Source organism: Lactuca saligna, chromosome 7, assembly GCF_052625555.1.
Source record: "Lactuca saligna cultivar CGN05327 chromosome 7, ASM5262555v1, whole genome shotgun sequence".
In the NCBI taxonomy this organism is placed as follows: domain Eukaryota; kingdom Viridiplantae; phylum Streptophyta; class Magnoliopsida; order Asterales; family Asteraceae; genus Lactuca; species Lactuca saligna.
In genome coordinates, this window is record NC_136423.1 from 121,447,094 (window position 1) to 121,462,763 (window position 15,670).

At 34.6% G+C, this 15,670-nt stretch overlaps 1 protein-coding gene across 1 annotated transcript; it reads right to left on the reverse strand.

Annotated features, from left to right (window-relative positions):
* Positions 1-2,709: 2,709 nt before the first annotated feature.
* On the reverse strand, positions 2,710-9,687 carry LOC145004395 (dynamin-2A-like). Its single transcript, XM_078963306.1, has 22 exons — positions 9,232-9,687; positions 8,485-8,535; positions 8,237-8,357; positions 8,007-8,096; positions 7,645-7,706; positions 7,464-7,578; positions 7,026-7,368; positions 6,192-6,339; positions 6,013-6,114; positions 5,808-5,927; positions 5,612-5,695; positions 5,400-5,527; positions 5,017-5,101; positions 4,818-4,935; positions 4,597-4,673; positions 4,467-4,523; positions 4,161-4,299; positions 3,928-4,079; positions 3,702-3,815; positions 3,565-3,632; positions 3,293-3,465; positions 2,710-3,190 (listed from the first exon to the last, which is right to left on the reverse strand). The coding sequence occupies exons 1-22, from the start codon at positions 9,376-9,378 to the stop codon at positions 2,940-2,942; spliced, it is 2,745 nt and encodes a 914-aa protein (XP_078819432.1). The 5' UTR covers positions 9,379-9,687; the 3' UTR covers positions 2,710-2,939.
* Between the last annotated feature and the right edge of the window lie 5,983 nt (positions 9,688-15,670).

The window sequence follows — 15,670 nt, forward strand, 5'->3', positions numbered from 1 at the left end:
TTACCCTAGTTTTGGACACTTAGTGTGGGTCGGGATCCGATTATTAATGGATGATTATTTTATGATTGTTAGCGTGGGGATTTTAGTGGGCCAGCAGCTAAAGATTCTTTCTATGAGATTCAGCAATCCAAGTTGAGTTTCCTCACTGTGTTTAGAGGGTCGAAGGCACCAATGTCGACCTATGGTTTGTTATGCTTAATATGCTTGTCGTCTGCGTGACTATCGCATGTGTTATGTGTTTTATGTTTACCGAGCGGAGCTCGATGCCGGGCAGGGCCCGATGCCAGGCTGGGCCTAATAAGTATATTGTATGCTACTTATATGTATGTGTTTTATGATTACCTGGTACGAACCGATGTCGGGCAAGGCCTGATGACCATTCTATATGCTATGTATCTTTGTGATTATTGCATATGTTATGTATTGATATGTTAATATGTTTTATATGTATATTGAGCGGGGCCCGATGACTGACAGATATGTATACTGAGCAGGGCTCGATGCTAAGTGGGGCCCAGTATGTGTTTATTTGTGTATGTATGGTATGTGGTATTTTGGGGAACTCGCTAAGCTTTGTGCTAACGGTTTTCAGTTTATGTTTCAGGTACTTCTGTTTTCAAAAGGAAGAGCTTGGGATGATTACAGAACACACACCACATGTTTCCGTTTTCTGTTATTTACTCTGATAACAATGATGTATTGATAAAACTTTGATTACCTTGGTTTTATGAAATTGATATGAATTATTATTAGTAATTTAAAAATGGAAATTCTACGGGTTTTACTTTTGGGACGTTACAAGAAGTCCAAAATCAAAGCTTGAGGGAAGTGGTAATCCAAAATCAAAGCCTGGATATCTGCATGAAGGAGGTGCTAAGCCAAAATCAGAAGCTGAAGGTTTAGTTAATGTTTAGTTGGGTTTTGTTTTTTGGCATAATTGTTTACAAGGTGTAACTTGATGTATCTTAGAAGTGAACTTGCTATGGATCAATGATAATTGTGTTTTGGTTTTTTTTTGGAAAAATCGGAACCTTTCGTCTTCCACCTCCCTCCATCATCATTAACATTCTGGTTTTTTTCATCGAGGTTCATATCCATCTCCATTGAAGTTGTCATATTACAATTACAGAATAACAAAGAAGATTAGTTTCTAGAAATAAAAAGCAGTCAGAGTTGATACAGCAGTTGAAGTTGATAGAGGGAACGGTCATAGATATTCGATTGTGGAAGTCGATACAGTCTCAATTGTCGAAGTTGATCCACTCTAACTCAATACACTCCAACTCGATACAGTCCAACGATGTTTTTCCGATTTACACTATGATTTTGACTTTTACTATCCAATTTTGACTTTGAAATGGCAAGAAACTATATATTATAGGTAGAGGTCTCAAAAAGATAGGTTACTAACTTTGTTCACTTAAAAGGAACAGAAATAACATAAGGAATTGAATTGGCAAATGAATACATTGTAGGGTTACAGTGTCATTTTCCCTTATTTTATTTAAGGAAAACTTAGTTCATTTAAACTAATGTTTTGATACCAACTTGTGATTCTCCAATCATATGGGTACCATCATTTATCCTTAGTGCTCTTTATTTTAGTAGGAAAAAAAATTTATTTCATTATGGTTTAACAAAATTACATAAGCGGAAGTACATACAAGAAAATCTATATTAACATCCAAAACTTTTGTTAAAATAGTAACTACTTCTTGTGATCCCTATTCCTTCTTTCTTCTTAAGATACATACATGAATAGGTTTTAAACATATCATCGTATTAGGGGTGAGCATGGATTTGGGTTGATTTTGACCCAAAAACCAAACCCAAACTGACAGGCTTCGGTTTCAAAAAAAACTAAAGCAAAACCAAACTGAAACCAACGGGTTCGGTTTCTCAATTTTTGGTTTTTTCTGGCTCAGTTTCGGATTTAAACCCACTCAAATTGATTTATGGGTTTTGGGTATACCGGTAGCAATGAAAGATCTAGCCAACTTTTTACTATATAGATAATGAGAAGGAAAATTCTTGTTTATCTCCATCGGTGTGGGACTCTCCAAAGAGGAGTTGAGAGGTAAGAGGAGTTGAGAGGTAGAGGAATGTGTCAGCTGCACAAAGCATCAACGCCTTAACCATTAAATTAGAGCACTTTTTGTGATTATAAGTCGCATAATACCAATATAAACATGTATAATTCATTGAATATATATATACTATATAAAATCGGTTTGGTTTAGTTTTTCTCGATGTGTACACTCCTTAAAAACCGAAACCGAACCCATATTTTTTGTTTTTAAAAAATATAAACCCTAACTGCCAGTTTTATTTTAGTTTGGGTTTTGTCAGCTTTTAGTTTTCAATTTCAGTTTTGCTCACCCACCTTGTTTTAGCTTGCTAGAATTTTGAACCTTTATACTTATACAATCTTACTTAATTGAGGTTTTGTTGTTATCAGTTAGCATTTCATCATCTTAACCCGAATCAAACTATGATTAGTTTCGAAAATAAAGTGATTAACAAACTGTTAATTCAACTGGAAACCACGTTGATAAATCATAATGGTTGATTTGTAAAATTGTTTTCAAACATGGCACAAAATTGAGTGGTTTTTTCGTAATTTGTCTCAACAAAACACAAGAGCAAATAGAAGAAAGCAAAACAAAAAGATATTTATTTCCAAGCATCAAAAAAATAGCAACCAATATATATGCCTAATAAGCATCATAAATTGTAAAAAAAAAAAATACAAATCCACCCTCATCGTCCAAAACAACTCTTAAAAAAAAATAAAAAATAAACAAAACCACCGAATAACCAAGGGTATTTCCGTCATATCAAATATCTATCTACAATAAATGAGTTCTACAGAATGTACCGTAACAAGAATGCATGAATCAATCATAACTCATAAGTTCCAAATTCTTTCAACTATAAATCTAGTATCTATAACCAGAAGCGCCAGGTGGCGCTGGCGGCAGTCGGTTGGGCGTGCGGCGGCCGGTGGAGTTTGATCTGGGGGCGGGACCATCATCACCGTTTTGAGACGGGTCACTGTACCTTCGACTATGCCCGTTGGATGATCCATATCGGGAATCAAGACCCGATGGGCTCCCGCCATTGGCCGCAGAATCAAAAGCAGATCTCCAGTCCCCACCACCTGATGATGCTCCACTACTTCTTGGACTTTCTGTTCATTTCTCATATTCATAAAAATCATTAAACACCCAAAATAGCAAATAATGTATGAAAAAATAATAAAAATAAATACATGAAAGTAGGTTGGTATTACCTGCAGGGCTACCATTGGAGATGGTTGAGGCTGCAGCTGCTCGGTTATCATGAATGCTGAGTTGCCTGGTGAGTTTGGAGAGTAAGGTGGATTGCATCTGTACTTTCTCCCTTTTACGCTTCACATTCCCATCTTCTTGAAGCAGCTCCTCGATCCGAGCTGTACTCTGGGAGCTTTTCCACCAAACAAATACAAAAGGGCAAATCCGTCATTTCTTGTTCCAAATCCTTTCAAACCATACGGAAATATATACATAGGAATCGAATACTGACCTTACAGAACTATAGAGCTTATTCAGCATGTCTTCTTTAGCCTTCTCCACTTGGCATAGAACAACAGCCTGCATAACAAATTTAAATAAATAAATAGAAATAAGAAGATGAAGGGAGACAGTTAGTTAAACAGAGACCTTTGGGACATTTGCTGCAAGGCTGTTGAGAACTGCTTCAACATAACCACGCACTTCCTGAGCCATCCAACAAAGTTCTTCCTCTGGATCTGCGGGTTTTCTAGCCATTGTATCCTACAATTTGCAACAAATCAGTTATAAAGACTTGTTAGGTCATCTTTCTTCTTTTTGACAAGAATTAGTTGAAAAAAAAAAAAAAAAGAGAGAGAGGGATTGAGTAAATTACAAGAGAGCCATCTGAATGAGTATGGCGAATGGGAGGACCATCTGGCTTCATACCCACTTCACCACCTTTGATACCCATGACAGCTCTTAATTTGTTTAACCATTCAGCCTTATCTACACCACTCTCAGCCTTCAACAGAACAGCACTATGAGCTGCACAACCACTTATTATTAAACTTTACGTCTACATTTCAAATATCATTACACAGTAACAATGAAAAACAATTACAGTACCTTTTAAAACAGTCTTATATGCAACTTTGCTTGTTATTTTGAAGACCAAACTCGGTGGTTTTTCTTCCACCTTTGACTTTTTGTCCTTGGAGCTTTTGGCTGGGGGTTCTTCCTCTTCAACTTCTTCCACAACACATTCCTGATCACACATGGCACATGCATCATTACTGATTTGTTTGTTTATTGTTACTTATTAATATTAGTTAGAGTTTGTTGAAAATCACATTGTTAATTGGTAAGGTTGTTTTATATATTTTGCAAATGAAATGAACACTAAATTTCACGAGGATGGTTGCCCACACGTACCTCTAAAGTGATGACACCACGGAAATTTCTCTCTTCTTGTTTTTTAGTGTATCCAAGCTGCAAAAAAAAGGGATTTCAAAGCAAAGGGACATGAAAACATGTATATTAAAGTTCATGCCATGTCACTAACCTTCCCAGTTTTCTCATTTAAAACAAACCATCTCCTGCTCCACCCGTTAGTTTTTGCACTTTTCTTCAACAAGAATCCTGCATGAAGAGAGAGAGATAGATACATTATACATCCCTAAAAGGAAGTAAATAATATAATACAGGCATGAAATAATGGTTATATGTTTATTACAAGATATGGTAAGACAAAATAAAAGTCGAGAAAGATGTCAAAGTGTAAACCTGCTGTTATCTCTCCATCAGGTCCTGCAGTCTTTAAAGTGGGCCCCTCTTTTTCATCCTTATCTTGCTTGGTATCTTTCATTGATTTTAAGTTCCCACCTTTTTGGGGACTACTTGCCTAAACAAAGCAAAAACAACAATTAAAAAAAAAATTAACGAAAATAAAATTATTAAGTTTATTTCAAGCCTCTCAATGTACCCTATTTAGTAAGGATTGTTCTGCATCAACAGCCTTTTTGGAAGATTTGGTTTTAATCTCTTCTTCTTTTCGCTGTCTATCCATCCTGATAATAATAATAATAAAAAAAGGTAACTTGAGAATTAATGAATCCAAAATTGATCTAATACTATTTTAACAGAAAAATAGAAATAAATCAAAGGACTAAATGCAAGAAATAGCAACATACTTTCATTTACTTGTTGAATACAGTATCTAACTTCCATTTTTTTCTATTAAAGCATTGTACTTTCAACTTTTTAATGTTGTAATAGGAAGAAATGAGAGTATGATGCTATAATAAATAAATCAATGGAAGTAGGTTGCTATTTCTTGCATTTAACCCTAAATGAAATTTAGCATACCTTCTTTGCACCAAACGGATGAAATGTTGTGGTGGAACAAACACCCTCTCCATGTCAACAAGTGCAGTCACCATGGTCTTTGCATCATTCTTAAACCCCTCCAGAGCCGTTGTAGCAATTGCCACCACCTATTAAAAACAATCAGTGCCACGTCAGCATTATCACATTGCTATTTCCTGTAATTTTACACTTATAATAAAGCACTAAAGTACCTCTCTTTTGAATGGAGGATATCTCCCTAGCCCTGGTGTAGCATTAGCTGAAGCTGAAACTATGTCAGCAAGTACACGATGAACCTGTACTCATTACAAATGATTAAAGAAATGAATTTAAAAGAATAATAATATTAATAAGAGAAAAGGGGAATTAATTAAAAATGAAAAACAAAAGAATGTGTAGTTTTATTACCTCGTCAACACAGAGACGTGAGGGCTCCTTTGCAAGGTCCAATACACCTTTTATTAAAGAGCGTAATCCTTTCTCTGGAGATATGAGGTAAGGTTGATAACCATCTGCTTCTAAAACAACCTGATACAAATTCCATTGTCATTATAGAAAGTATTGAATATATATTTAAGTGAACCAAAATTTGAGGAAAATATATAATAGATACCCTCTTCACGTTTTTTATGTCAAAATGTCTATCAAGAGGAAGCTGTTTGATCCTATTAGGAAAGTTACCCTCAAAACTTGCAACAACTTTCCAACCATTTCCCTGAAAAACAAGCATTCAAGTAGGTTATAATAATAATTATTATTATTATTATAATACGCATAACTACTTGTTCTTACCTCCCCAGTCATAATATGTTGAAGAAATTTGTCCTCAAATTCACGACATAGTTCCAAAGCCAAAGCTCTTGTACCTTCAGAACTAGTCACCATTGATTCCCCAAGCCTTACCAATTCATCTTGCACAATTTGTGACTTACCCTGAAGCCTGCATGAGTTTTAAAAAACAATATGATTACAGATTGCATAAAATATGATTAAAAAAAGAGAGAGAAGTTAAATATCTTCCTAATTATCTTCCTACCCATTTGAAATGATGACAAGTGTCCTAAAATATGACACTTGTCACAATTTCAAATGGGTAGGAAGATAAGTAGGAAGAAAATGTAGGAGGATACTTAATTTCTGAAAAAAGAAACTTTTGCTAGTGTGGTATACAAATACAATTATCTATGAAAGGCATAAAAAATTAATGATAAAAGACAAGGATAAACAGCAGAGTATAGTACTGCTCGATTCTTTTTTTACTGTAGTTATAGAGTAAATTACAATAATGGTCCCTGTGCTATCTGGTTTTTACCGTTTTAGTCCAACACGAAAACATTTTTTAGTTTTGGTTCTTATTTCAAGGTTCCATATCGCTTTTTCTCCCCAAGACTTTCTGATTCTAGTACTCATTTCACAGTTTCATATCAATTTTGGTCCTCATTTCAAGGTTCCAGGGACCAAAATCGATATGAAACGTTAAAATAAAGACCAAAATTGAAATTTTGGACCAAACACGGTGAAAATCAGAAAGCACAAGGACCATTTTGTAATCTATTTTTAATCTGATACATAGAAACACAAATTACATAAACCAAGTAATAGCAAAATAACCAATGATAGACATACCCTGATAAAAGACTTGGAAGCCTGATTTTCATTCTGCTACGAATTTGATGAGCAAGGGTCTCCACAAGAGCTAATCTACCAAGCTTGCTCTGAGGGACACCTGTCAATATAGATTTCAAACTTTCACTTTCAGCCCTCCAAGCAGTTTCTAACGAGTTATCTGACCCCACATTTCCAGATTGAGCTGAAGCAATGGCAACTGATTGCCCAATCAGAGCAACCCATGGGATATCAGCTGAACTCCTTGGTCCTTGACCCAACAGAAGTGCCTGAACAGCAGCAAGAACTTTGGGATCTGATGTTGCTTGATCGATTTTACTGATCACACCAATGGTTCTAGTTGCTACAGTAAGAATATTATAATTTAATAATTTATAAAGAATCTGAGAGTAAAACTGAAAAAGTGGATAAGAAGATGAATAGTAAAAGTAAACCTACATTCTCCATCGTATTCTTTTGCAATTCTGAGGGCTTTTGCAGAGGCAATTTCTGGTGCCTGGGCAGCAGGTATTATGACCAGGAGAATTGCATCATTATGTTGAGCATATTCACTCTGCAAAAAAAAGAATAAATAAATAAACAATGTGGAATAAAAACAACAAATTTTGTAGCCACTCACCAAAGAATCATCAAGATTTCCCTTATCCACTCCAGGCAAATCAATTAATTTCAAAGGAGGAGCTGGAAACAATATGATTAAATTAGCAAATAAAAAGAATAACAAATGAAGCATATAGGAAGGCAGAGGTTGCGCATAAAAATGGTATTCAGGAGTTTACTCATCCATTCTGTGTGACTAAATGAGGGTATTTTGGTCTTTTAATAAAAAAGAATGGAAGGAATTAAATTGTATCTCGAATATGTCAAAAACATAGAAATTTAATAAAAAAATGAAGCAAACAAACAATCAGGCTTAAGTGCTATAAAAAGAATCCGAATGCATTTGCCAAATTCTTGATATTTTTAAGCAAACAGACTCACCTGTACTTGTTTTAAGCTTCAAAAATATTTCATCCCGACTCTTGCTTGACACTTTACTAAGCCTATCCTGCAATGAGTGTCGAAGAGCACCTGTTGGTGGACAAAAAGAGCATAAAAATTCAATAATCATATTTGGTGTATATGAAGACATATATGTAGAACCCTATTATGAAATGTGTGTGGTGTGTGTTGAATTGGCTTAAGCCCTTAAGTATGACATGAGGACTCACTTGCAGACACAGGTTGGGATTTACTATCAATCTGCAGTACAATTGATTTGCTGCTTAAGTTACCATCCCTCTTTAATTCAATACATATAGGCGCGCGAGTTGCACCACCTTCACCAGTTGGCTGCTCAAGTTAATTTGCAAATTGAAATGACTTGTTATGTTATGTTATCATAATGAATTAGAAAAACATAAAGTGAATTATATATGTCCAGATTGAAGATGAAAATAAAGAAAAATGAAGATCGTACCAGAGCAGGATGTCCAATCAAACTGTTCAAAACTGCTGATTTACCTGCACTCTGAACAATTGGTAGCCCATAATTAGAAACTAGCTACCATCCTTTAATTTTACAAAAGGGACATCCAACTAAAGAACTGTCAGATAAGATACAGAACAAATTTGCCCACAAATCCACAATGTGACTGCACTATCAAAGTTCTTTGATTCCATATTCTTTTCTAAAGTATGTAAGTGTGCCTTCTTAAAGGAATATTGTTCTTCTAGTCTATCTTAACATACAAAACAACGTCAAGTAGATGCTAGATGCGATGACCATGTACTTGATTAGATAATAACCCTGTCTACGGAATAATCAGGAGCATCTGATGAATGAACTATTTAAGATCCATAAATTGGTAAACCTAAAAAAGCAAAAGGGTAGGCTAGCAAGAAGATCATATTGGATCCATGATTAGCTAAACAGGAGACCCTAGCAGTTGATAAGTGGAGCCTGATCTAGTGGAAAGCATAATGCAAATTCATACTGTGACATGTGGCATTAAGCGAACAGTACATGAGTTTCCGCTGCAAACAATAGTTTTGAATCATCTATATGATAAATTGAAATCTAAGCAAAAATAGTTCCTAACTACATTTAGAAAAAGATCCATCAAAAATAGGGATCGCAACAAAACCATATCGAGAGATCCACTGACTTGGTCAATGAACACAAAAGCAAGTAGTCGGATCAAAAGAGCTCGTAGAGCAAACTTACGGTATTGCCAAGAGCAACAACGTTAAGAAATGTGGAAGGGCGTTTTGAAGAAGACGATGAATTTGCATCAACATCTTCATCGTTAAGCAAAGCCGCAGCCTGCCGCATCGAATCCGCAAGTTGAGCCAATTCTTCAATCGCCTCCATTTTTGTATCTTTCAAGTCGAAAAAGACTTAAACGATAACAGATCGAAGCCAAGAAAAATACAGATCGAGCAGTGAATGGAGATGAAACCCCCCAGACACCGAATCCAGAGGTACAAAATAATTTAAAAAGTGTATAAGACCAACGTTTGTGATGGAAAACAATGATGGATCGAGTGATATTTTTAGGGTTCTACAGTGAGATTTGAAACCTTTTTTGAAATTTAAACTGGCTGTGTGCGTCCAGGCAGGATGATGGAAATGGGCAGGAGAACATAAAGAGGAATCATTTATTTACAAGTGAAATTAAAGAGTAGATAGATGAGATGTGATCCGTCGCCATTCACCACATCGGAGCACCGTCAAACTAGTAGTTTGTAACAAAGAGTGTAGTTACTAGTTACATAACTTATTTTTAATTTTTAATGGGTAAAAAAAATTTTATATATATTTTTTTATTTAATTAAATTTTAAAAACCGACCATACGTCAAACGTTTATTTAACTTTTAAGAGTTACATTTTTAGTTTAGATTTTAAATTTTTTTTATAAATTTGATTCAAAATTTATACTTTTGATTTAAATTTTAAATTTTATTACAAATTTGATTCAAAATTTATTCTGTTGGCTCAAATTTCATAACTTTGTTATGAACTCATGGTAAATTTAATTTTTTTTATAACATTTTTTCTCAAGGAAAAATTTTGAATATATTTTTTCTTTATAAAATCATATTTATATAAAAAACATATTTTCAAATAAAAAATCTTATATTTTCTATATAAAAACTTTTTTTAAAAATTTTTCTATATACGAAATACTTATTTATAAAAATAGAAATTTATTAACTATATAAATATATACAAATTCATTTTTTTTAAATATCTATTTATAAAAATAGGTATTTATTACGTACATAAATATATACAAATCCATTTTTTTAAATATATACAAACATGTATTTTACAAGAAAAAATATATACACACATCGATTTTATCATATATTTTATAAAAACATATTTATATGCATCCAAATAAATGATTGTATACATTTCTTTTGTAAAAACATATTTATATACTTTTTATAAACATCTATTTTATAATAAATGCATTTGTATTAAAAACACACACACACACACACACATATATATATATATATATATATATATATATATATATATATATATATATATATATATATATATATATATATATATACACACACACAAACATATTTTTAACAAAAAAAAAAACATTGTTTGAGAAAGTAAAATTTTCTTTTTAAATGTATACTCTAAATAATAGTTATATAACAATTAATACCATAAAATAATAACTCATATTCAAAATTCAAAATGAATTTTTATCACTGATACGTCTTTAAATTAAAAATAAAATTCATTGGTATACAACTTTTTTTTCAACCCACACAATGTTATATATTTGTTTTAAACCCAAAATAATATATCAAAATGGGTGTTTGTATTATTTTTTTTGTAAAATATGTGTTTGTATTCATTTTTTTATAAAAACAAATTTGTATATATTTATGTACTTAATAAATACCTATTTTTAAAAATAAGTATTTCGTATATGTAACATTCCGTTTGAAATTAAGTAATTAAATAATAAACCCTGAACCCCAAGATGTAAATTTATATTTTATATTATTTTATAGTAGTCCTAAAATCCATAATAATTTAGCAGGGTGCTGGTTTCGGGAGTTAAACGTCATAATTTTGGAATATTGGGGTTAAGTGTAATTTCTGGATTGGTTTGTAAAGATTTTCAGAAGTCAGGGGGTGTTTGGTAAATATTGGACTTAAATGAAAGGGTTTTCGAATGGTGAGGGTTAAATGTTAATTTATGGATTTGTTTTGAAAATATTATGAGTGGAAGGGACCGATTGTGTAAATTATGTATGAAGTTTAAAATGGGACACGGGATTAAACCCGATGTCTTCTTTCCCTGTCGTTGCATCACCTAAACCTTAACCCTAATGTCATCCTCCAACTGTCAACCTTGTATCCCCTACCTTCGGCCGTCACAGCCTCTTAGCCACTCGGTGTTGCCGATCGAAGCCAAATTGTCGGTGCAACCACCGACAGCAACGAAGAGCCTCACATTGATGTTAAACCAGTGGGTCGTCGGTATTGTATAGCATAGTCGTTGTTGTCGTTCATGGTTCAATCTTTCTTCTCTGTTCGTTTGCTACGCCCTAGCCAAACCCATCGTCGTTGTCGCTCCGAGCGTTGGCTTCTCTTGTTCCGTCCCTTTGCTATCGTCTGCCATCGTGTGGGTGATGGTGTTATACATGTTAATTGTGTGTGTATGGTGCGTTTACTATTTAGAGTAACAATGGAGTGTGTGTTCAGTTGTGTATGTGTGGATAGGTGGATGGCCGGAAATTGAAAACAACCGCCATGGCAACCAACAATGGTGGCTGCCGCCATATTGTCTTCTTCTACCGCCACCAGCCACCCGGGGGTAGCTGTGTGTTTTGGTGTGTGTGTGTGTGTAAGCATATTTCATAGGCTTAATGTTGGATGGATTTTGCTTGGCTAGGAAACCGAAGAAAACTCATCACCCACCACAGTGCAGGTGGTGGTTGCCACCTTCTCTCATCGTTCCACCACTGCTAGCCACCATCTCCGGTGGCTGTGTGCTTTCGGGTGCGTTTGGACTGATGTTTGAGTGTTTTTGGTGTTGTTTTGGCCTAAAATCATAACCACCACACATTAAGGTAGTGGATTGTCACAACTAGCATTTTTATCTAGGAAATGTTGTCTTCATGTACTCAAATCTTGTGTAACTTGTAATCTAAGTTGATGTTATGTACTAATGCTCATTCTAAAAACAACTATTTGTATCTAAACTCACTCGTGAAGTTCAAAACCTAATTCAATACACTTCACACATTCAGCTGTGAGTTGTAACTCTAATATCACGGTTCAAAAATTTTAAGAGGCCAATAAACTCTCAACTTGATTCTTTTAAGCTAAGAGTCTTCATTTGGGCCCTAATTGGACCCACATTCACTAAGTATTAGCATTTTGGGCTATATAAGGCCTAAAATGTCTCACTTTGTCTGAATGGGCCTTAATGGGCCATAAATGTTTTCTTGAGCCTCATTGGGCCGAAAACCCATTATTTTACCTCTTTTTGGGCCGTGAATGCATAAGAGGGCTCAATGGGCCGAAAACTTCCTTGTACGACCTTATACTTTCGGTTATGTTCAATTTTAGCCCAACAATCAATATTTATTTTCCTCCTCTCTCATTCTCGATTATATATGTATGTATGTGTATATATATATATATATACACACACACACACATTGTAAAAAAAGGATGAAGATTAAACATGTATGTGACAACTCATGTTTAACCCCCATATATCTATGGAAAATCTCATGTTTCTAGACAAGTCATTACCTCACAAATAACAAGATTAGTATACATCTCTCTTCTCTCCATACCCTCGGCCATAAGGTCTTCACCACCCACAATCTTCATTTCAAACACAATATTCTCTCTTTTTTTCCTCTCTAGCACAAGGAAATTCCTCTCTCCATTCCTCCAAATTCTCATGAGTTTTAAGGGTGCATCAAGAACTCTCCATCAAAGCTCATTCATTCTTGGTAAGTTATTGTGAAACTCTATTACTTTTGATTCAAGTTTACTCCAGAAATCTCTCCTTAAACCATTCTCATTTCGTGATTTAAGCTCCTAGAACCAACTTGGACTCGAAATTCTCTTCAAGAAGTGATTTAGGCCGAAATCTCCTCCAAACTCTTCACTAAAACCGAATCCAATACCCCAAAGTGAGTTCATACCCCTTATTTTCGGTTTTAGTATGTTTTGGGGGAGAATACAAGTTGTTTTATGTAGATATATGTGTATATGCATGATTTTGTGTGTTTTTCATGTTATATGTTGTGATTATAATGTTATAGACTTCATAAACTCTACAATATGCTAAAATATGATGATATTTGTAGAAAATAACACTTGATACAACTTATTATGCAAAGAAATGGTTTAAAACATTTAAAGGTTGTTTAAACTAAGAAAAATTGCATAAGAGGGCCAAAAATGACAAAATAATCAAAAGGGAAGTTATTATATATAACTCACGGTTCTAAGGGACCAAAAGGATTTGTTTTGGATCAATGTGAATCTTTATTGTATTTATGATTTTAAGAGAGCTAAAAGTATAAATTTTCACAAATGGGCCTCATATTGGGCTTTCAAGATTTTTGGGCTAAGATTGTAAATTTTTGGACTTTTGTAGGCTTGAGTGTCATTTTTAACAAAGTTGAGCCAAAAATGTTATTTTTTGGTTATAAGGGCTGAAAATGATAATTTTATCAAACTTGGGCCAAAAAGGATAAATTCTACGCTTTTGGGCCGAAAATGTAAAAACTTCATACACTTGGGCCGAAAATGATAATTTTGATAAAATTTGGTTAAAAATGTTATTTTTATTTGAAACTAGCCTTAAATGTAAACTTTTGGTCCTAAAGGACCTAAAGTGTCATTTTTACCAAAATTACCCATAAGTTTTAAATTTTTAGTCCACTGGACCAAAGATGTCAATATTACAAAAAGTAGCCCTTTTATGTCATTTCGGAAAACGATTGAACAAGAACGAACATTACAATAACAAATGAGTCAAATGCGTTAAACTCACTTTTATTGGGCGTGGAATATACATTACCTGCTTAGTAGGCCTTAATTGTCTTTTTGCATGCTTATTGGGACGAAAATATACATTACATGCTTAGTGAGCCTTAGTTATCCTTTTGCATGCTTATTGGGCCTGGAATATACATTACATGCTTAGTGGGCCTTAGTTGTCCTTTTGCATGCTTATTAGGCCTGAAATATACATTACATGCTTAGTGGGTCTTAATTGTCCTTTTACATGCTTATTGGGCCTGGAATATACCTTACATGCTTAATGGGCCTTAGTTGTCCTTTTGCATGCTTATTGGGCCTGGAATATACATTACATGCTTAGTGGGCCTTAGTTGTCATTTTGCATGCTTATTGGGTCTGGAATATACATTACATGCTTAGTGGGCCTTAGTTTGTTCTTTTACATGTTTATTGGGCCTGAAATATACATTACATGCTTGGTAGGCCTTAGTTGTCCTTTTACATGCTTGTTGGGCCTCATACATTCACATACATACTCATTTGGCTTCGTAGACTTAAAACATACACGGTGTAACGCCCGTAGATCCGGACTAGTCAATTAAGAGACAATAAGCATCAAAAATGACTTTTTGATGGAAGGTTATTTAGAATGATTAATCTTAACCAAGTTGTAGTATATGTCACAAGGTTTCCGTGCATATAAAGAACGCCAAAATTCGAGTTATAATGAAGAAGTTATGACCTGTCGAAGTTTCGCGACAGAACCGACACGACACAACTGACGTAAATAGTGAATTTACGTTAGAGCGATATTTATCCAAAACAATCTAAATGAGAATTGAAGATCTCGTCGATAGTAGTCCAACGATAAAAAGACAGACGAAAACGGAGTTCAGATGAAGGTGTTATTAGTTTATAACGGAGTTTTCCTGTCCCGGCCTACTAAAGATAATATATAAGTAATATACTTATAATATATTAAAACTAAAGTCAAATTTAGCCAATGGAGTCTAAACAAGAGTTGTAGAGCATAATCTCACCTTCGCGTCGATATAAATAACGTCGAAAACGGAGTTTGTATGCGAAAGTTATGAATTTCTGAAGTTTGGGGCGCGAAACCCCAAAACTGTCAGAGACCACGACGTGGCAAGTCTCCTGACACCTCCAGGAGTCCCCCAGATGCAACTTGGGATGACGCATGCAGTGACGATCAAGCCCACGACGTGGCAAAAGGTTCCACGACGTGGCAAGGGCCAGTTTTGCCCTATAAATAGATTTGAAGGGTCAGCCGAGTTTGGTTGCTCATTCTCTCATCTCTCTCCCATATTACATCGATTTACGTGTAAAGAAGTACCCCCAAAGCCCCAGTATCAATCCCGAGACCCGAAGCGAGTCCTGAAGTCCGAAGATCCCGAGAAGAAAAGAGTTTTCGAGCCGAAGCTATGCCCGCGAGAAACCCGGTGTGTGAAGTGATCCCGATTTCACCGAAGAATATCTACTTGAAGAGCCGTAGTGCTGTCTGATCATCTTCTGATCAAGTGAGTGTGTAGTCACTTTCATCTTACACATAAATATTAAGTATTTGCTATGAAATACGTGCTATGTGTATAATATAAAGTTGTTTATATGTGTGAG

Bases quoted from the DNA above. Each gene is read 5' to 3' on its own strand.
- LOC145004395 (XM_078963306.1), bottom strand. From the start codon at position 9,378: ATGGAGGCGATTGAAGAATTGGCTCAACTTGCGGATTCGATGCGGCAG. The intron at 6,340-7,025 runs GTATGTCTATCA...AAACTCATGCAG, and splicing joins CTTCCAAGTCTTTTATCAGG to GCTTCAGGGTAAGTCACAAA. The intron at 4,936-5,016 runs GTACATTGAGAG...TGCTTTGTTTAG, and splicing joins AACAATCCTTACTAAATAGG to GCAAGTAGTCCCCAAAAAGG.